This window comes from Harpia harpyja, chromosome W, assembly GCF_026419915.1.
Source record: "Harpia harpyja isolate bHarHar1 chromosome W, bHarHar1 primary haplotype, whole genome shotgun sequence".
Lineage (NCBI taxonomy): Eukaryota > Metazoa > Chordata > Aves > Accipitriformes > Accipitridae > Harpia > Harpia harpyja.
In genome coordinates this window covers 16951224-16957711 of record NC_068968.1, presented here as the reverse complement: position 1 = coordinate 16957711, position 6488 = coordinate 16951224, and the positions used below count along the sequence as shown (strand labels likewise).

Below are 6488 nucleotides of genomic sequence, written 5' to 3'. Positions count from 1 at the left end.
ACACCTTCCCCCCCCCCCCCTTTTCAGCTCAGCATTTATTCACCACATTCCACTCAAGGGCCTGCAAGCATAGTTACTATTACGCTGACTGCAGTTGGTCAGTTAAGGCAGGCTTTGTCTGCTCCAGCCACTGTTCCTGGTGAAGGTTCATAGAAGAAACTGACTGAAATGAGTATGCAAAGACAGATGTTCTCAGTAGCAGTTCATTTGCCCTGTGAACAGAGCAGTGTCTGGCAGTTACATGCCTATGCTGGTATATACACGATGCTGGTAAGAAGGTGTGCATATACTCTTATGAAACCATAGTGTTGTCACAAACGTTTTTTATCTCATAGCGCTGTTTAATACTGGTCTGGGGTCACTTACTTCAAAAGAAGGTCATTCTGCAGTCAATCAGAAATCTTTCAGTGTTGACGTCAGAGCAGTGCTTAAGAGTGATGGAGTAGACTTATTAAGCACATTGAGAGTAAGGTACACAAATAGAGGTACTGAAACTGCAGTTTACCCAAACTCAGGCAAATTAACAAAAAAATTTAATAAGAGTATTCAATATAGCACCACACAAAAGGTACACTGTGTTTTGTGTTGCCTTTAAGGAACATGCCAAAAAACTTTCAACCTAGAAAAACTAACGTAAAAAGCTTGCTTGTTCATCAGAGCTTACTCTTTGCTGTTTAGAGAAGCCATTCTGAAAGAACCACAGCTTTTGTACATGTTTGGTCTTCCAGGCAGATTAAGCATTGTTCCCTTACCTATTAGTTCTCTTTCATCTTTTGGGGTTTAAGCTTTGTTCAAAGAAACTCACTTAAGCCAAGGTGCTTTCAGGAAAAGCATAACTCTTACCGGCAGATCCAATTGACAACATACTAGTCATCTGCTAAATTCTGTTTCTTGAAAAAGTAACAGAATTTTGATCAATGGTAATTGTATGAATTGGGGTCTACAAATCAACCCCAGGCAAACTGAGAAAGATTGGGAATCAGCTCTTAATTCTGTCTTGGGCTCAAAGATAAACAAGGAGTAATAATAAAATTACAAATAAATTGCATCACAGAAAAAAAGATGAGTGACATTGAAGGGTCATTTACTCCATCTCTTCTTTCAGTACAGATTGTTATGCTATAATGGCTTGAAATTATTTCAAATATAAGGTGCCTCTAATGTATTTATTGGTCCCTCACATTCCTTACATAGCTAAACTTTCTTAGCCTGAATTGTTCAGATTAAGTTCTGTATATTAGCTATTACACTATTATGCTTACATTAAATAGGCTTTATTTTTTTCCTTTCTGTAACTGAGGTGAACTGGAAATGTTTCTATTTTGCCTGAATATGGAACACACAGATGTTTCAGAACATCCTTTATTTGATGCATCTTGCAGTTAGAGAAAAGCCAGTTTGCATAAAGGGAACCTTAGCAAGCCAACAATAGTAATAGAGCCATAGTCAAATGAAAGTGTAGAATAGACCCAGTGCTAATGCATATAAAGAGACTACTGGAAAACTTCTAGGCTTCCAGCTTCACTGACTCTAGTAAGGAACGTGCTTCTTTATACTCTTCGGCTTCTTCCAATTCTTTTTCATTTTCCTGGAATTAAAAACAAAACTTTTGAGTACTTTGAAAATAATGGACATGGAATTAAATTTAAGAAGGAAACTATGAAACAAGGGATATATCATTATTGAAAACACTAGTTTTACATAATTTGAAGCACAGGTAATTTCTTTTGTCCTGCTTAAGGTCCAGGGTAATGGCTGTTATGTGTGAATAGATTTGACCTATGCACACCTTTATTTTGTTAAATAAATATTTAAAACCAAGGACAGCATAACCAGAACCAATAACAACAGAACTCAGAACAAGAGTACCATTAGGAAAAAGCTTAAGCAGAGATTGACAATTAAAAAAACATACTACTACACAGTTGATTTTAAGCATTGAAAGTGAGCTAAGAACAGAAAGCAACCTTTAAAGACTTCCAAATTCTTAATAAGAATAGTAACTTCCCACATTCCTCGTTTTAACTTTGTACAGCACAGCGTTTGGATCAATAGCATCATTTCTGCATGCTGCTGAAATCTAGACCAGCTAACTGTCAAGTAACGAGTTGAATGACAAAAGGACCCTAAAGCCTGCCAGGTACTGAGTCTTTATTTTGGAAAACAGTAGAGGCATACCACCAGAGGACAAGACACCTTGAGTTTTCCTTTGAAAAGGGATTTGCATTTTAGCTGTCAAATGTGTCTGAGGCTTAATTTACGGTATGTATTTTTAGCCTCACAGTAGCATTTACATGTGTAGCAGAATTCTTGGTGAAAAATCAGCTTTTAAAATAAGCATGACTATCTCAAACTTAGTATAGTTTCAGTGAATCTATTTGTACAAGATACTATTTATTCCTGCAGGTATTCATAGCTTAAAAATGCAGCACTAGTTCTCATCTCACTAATAAATCATATAAGCAGTATTCAGTAAGGACTCAGCTGTCTTGTTTCTTGTCCATAGCATAATAAAAGTAGTAAGCAAAGTATTTTGACTATTTCAGTTCACTACAAGCATATTATATACATTTACATGATCTAGAAAGACTACCTAAAGCAAGTGAACTAATTTTTCTGATCATGTAACTATCATGGTGTATTGGGTTTGTGTGGTGGGGTTTTGGTAGCAGGGGAGAGGCTGAAGGGGTGGCTCCTGTGAGAAGATGCTAGAAGCTTCCCTAGCTCCAAGTTGGACCCACCTCTAGCCAAGACAGAGCCAATCAGCGACAGTGGTAGCGCCTCTGGGATAATATATTTAAGAAGGGAAAACCTGCAGCGGGAGGGGAGTGGGATGTGAGAGAAACACCTAGGCAGACACTAAGGTCAGTGAAGAAGGAGGGGGAGGAGGTGCGCTGGAGGAGGTGATTCCCCTGCAGCCTGTGGTGAGACAGCAGGCTGTCCCCCTGCAGCCTGTGGAGGTGAATGGTGGAGCAGATGCCCACCTGTAGCCCATGGAGGAGCCCACGCTGGAGTAGGTAGATGCCTCTGAAGAAGGCCGTGACTCCGTGGGAAAAGCCCGTGCTGGAGCAGTCTGTACCTGAAGGACTGTAGCCCACAGAAAGGACCCATGCTGGACCAGTTTGTGAAGGACTGCAGCCCGTGGGAGGGACCCCACACTGGAGCAGAGGAAGAGTGTGAGGAGTCCTCCCCCTGAGGAGGAAGGAGTGGCAGAGACAATGTGTGATGAACTGACCGCAACCCCCATTCCCCGTCCCCCTGCGCTGCTCAGGGGGAGGAGATAGAGAAAATTGGGAGTGGAGTTGAGCCCAGGAAGAAGGGAGGGGTGGGGGGAAGGTGTTTTAAGATTTGTTTTACTTCTCATTACCCTGTTTTGATTTGAATAGTAACAAATTAAATTGATTTTGGTTTTTTTTCCCCCAAGTTGAGTCTGGTTTTTGCCCATGACCATAATTGGTGAGTGATCCCTCCCTGTCCTTGTCTCGACCCACGAGCTTTTCATTATATTTTCTCCTCCCCATCCCACCGGGGGGGTGAGGAGTGAGCGAGCAGCCTTGTGGTGCTTTGTTGCCGGCTGGGCTTAAACCATGACACACGGGAATTCAGAGTCCATTGTAACAGTTCAGTATTTAAGTGTATGTTGAGTGTGCACTCCCTTAAAGACAGCTTCTAATATTCTAACACACACTGTTTTCATAGACTGAAGACCAAGTCTGCAAAGACAGTTATCTAAAATGAAATATTGGTATGTTATAGGATGCTAGTCTTGGGACCTATAAAAAGTAATTCTTCAATCCAATTCTAACATGCTGCAATTGCACTACAGGCAAGCATGTTTCTCCAAGTTCATCAAGGAACAGCAGCATTTCTTGATTGGTGGATTTTGGTGCTATACTTACTAGTAGTTGAGCAAGATCTGCATGTGCAACTTCTAATCTGCGCTGGCAGTCTGGAATCATCATTCTTGACTCTTGTAAGATCTCAATCTGTGAAAATTAGAAGCCAATAAAATGAGAACATATTCCAGATGGGAGCGTTATTTTTTAAGACAAGTCTTTACTCTGAAAAATCAGTAGTCCAGTCATCATCTAGGAACTTCAGAACAGTGGTACCTATTTTCTGAATAGGCTTTTTTATTAAAAGATACACTTAGCATAATTACTTAAAACTCTGTTAATTTACAGGACACTTCCATTTACTTTGTGCTTAATGAAATATAAAGTATTAAGTGTAAAAGAGTATTTAGAATAATTTTTTTCCTTAGAAAAAGGTACTGCCTGGTAAGCTTTCCATACAGCATTTGTTAAAAAGGCTATTTAAAACAAACTTTCTCCTGCTGTCGTGAAGCAGCTTCATCCAGAATGGGATCAGCTGGCTATATAAATATCTCCTGCATCTTTTGGGTAATAAAGAAAAACAGTGTTCAGATAATACCACATAGAGATAATTACTGCATGAAAAAAGTTATTGAGATATTGATCACATTGTGTGCACACTGCAGGAAGCTCTGACTGAAAGAGAAAGGTAAAGAAAAATGAAAAGCAAAGACCAGCAGGCTCGTATTTTTGATGCTTATCATGCATAAAAAGTTATTACTTATCCTTGTGCTTCATTTTAGGAGAAAGATTATTCTCACCATGAACAAAATCATTAAAATGGCACCCTACCGAATCTGAACATCTTGCTTCCTCCTACAGAAAAATTCAGATTTATACAAGGGAACATTTATTTCATGGAACATTTCTGGATCTGAAATCCAACCACCAAGAAGAAAAGGCGTGCAGAGTTGTTCAATAATGTTAAATCTATTTAGAAATGAAAACAGGTTAGATATAAGTATGAAACCTCTTCTGCATTCAGGATAACCTGCAACAGGCGGCTTTCACTTTAAATGGCTTACTTCATTCTGTCATTCCTATGTTGTATTCTTTCAGTATTAATGCTGCCGTACTGAAGGGAACACTGTCATCACAAAAGGGAAGATAAGCTATGTCTAAGAATGTATTTATGCATACAGGAAGGCCTTTTGTAGTACAACATTATCATCATTCTTAAGTGTCATATGCTTAAGTTCTTAGTTCAAGTCATTTCTGAGAGAAAGGGTTTAAAAACTTTGTTTCTAATTTCCTTTCAGAGAATCTAGGGCAAAACCTGTCTACTTTGAAGCAAAGATGGGTGACAAATGTTTAAAAAAAGTTAAGCATCCCCAAATTCCAGTTCTCATCGGAATTATCACTTTCTTTTAAGCATTCAGCATTGGACTGTATTAAAAGTAAGACTAGTCAGTCTGCATGTTACACTTTCAGCAGTGAATGAATAAAGATTTGTAACTTCTATAGAATGAGGTATGCCATGAGATAATGCCTTCTGCTTTATGTACTACAACTTTGTTCTACAAAGAATACCTACAGGAGTGAGGATATCCAATAATGACTTCCTTGGGCTGGTATTGCTAAATAGTTGTGTGTTGTAAAGCTGGTGGATGATATGGAAAGTAGTAACTTATTTGATATATGCCACTCAATAAGCAATCTGGGAAGGCATATAAACTGTAGTCCTAGCTGTTGTAAGAAAAGAACAAAACTACCCTAACCACGCTGTTCAAAACAGAATTTGACTGTGATCTAAAGGGGTACCTGAGTTTTATTTACATTTGCCTACAGTTATGCAATAATAAATAAAAAACAGAAGGAAGATAAATCCTGTAACTACATTCAGTAGGTACAAACAGTTGAAGATTGGAACAGGAATTTTGTGGAACCAAGATTATTAGTTGGTAACTTCTACATAAAACACTTTTTTTCCAAGATAATCCCAGATGGACCATTTACTGTTACAAATGTATATAATAAAGCAAAGTCAAAAGCTCAAATAATTAGATAAGCTTTAGGACTGGAATTTTTAAAAAGCGTTAGCTCTCCAAATTCTATAAAAATTTAAACAGCAGCCTTCTCCCCTCCCCCAACACATTCTAGAAACTTTCTGACTAAATTCTAAGGAGTTTAAATTATAAGCAGGTCACAGAGGAAGTTATTACATGAAACTGATCTAACTTTGCAAAGAACCATAAATATCTTCAAGGTTTCTGTGAATTACAATGCCAAATAGAAGTATTAAAAAACTGGAGTAACTGAAGTGCATATAAATAAAGTGTTAAGACAAAAGCAATAAAGCACAAAAGTATGTACAGAGAGAAGCAAATTGAATTTGTTGTCAATAAGTGTTCATAGGACGAGAAGAGCTACTGTGACTAGTGAGGATGATGTCCCTATTCCTTTAAGTGTAATGATAAAATCCAGTTAAACAAATCTCTTCAAAGAGCCACATTTCTGGTCAGTTGTCTTTCAGGATTGAAGGTATTTCTACTAAGGGAGCAGATGTCTGGCATCTTTCAAAAGCAAGCAGTCTGCTCAGATGTGATGGAGCTCTCTAACTGTTGCAGTGTATATAGCCTATTTACTAAACATGATGTGGATTTTTTGTAAATT

The 6488-nt window shown here is 38.2% G+C and overlaps 1 protein-coding gene across 1 annotated transcript in view; it reads right to left on the bottom strand.

The window, feature by feature from the left end:
- Positions 1-1348: 1348 nt before the first annotated feature.
- Positions 1349-6488, bottom strand: part of TBCA (tubulin folding cofactor A) — a 56600-nt gene continuing 51460 nt past the window's right edge. The window contains exons 3-4 of the mRNA XM_052775420.1: positions 3900-3986; positions 1349-1588 (exon numbers count right to left, since the gene is read on the bottom strand). Coding sequence (XP_052631380.1) covers positions 1508-1588; positions 3900-3986 — 168 coding nt within the window. The 3' untranslated portion in view covers positions 1349-1507. The remainder of the gene's footprint in view (positions 1589-3899; positions 3987-6488) is intronic.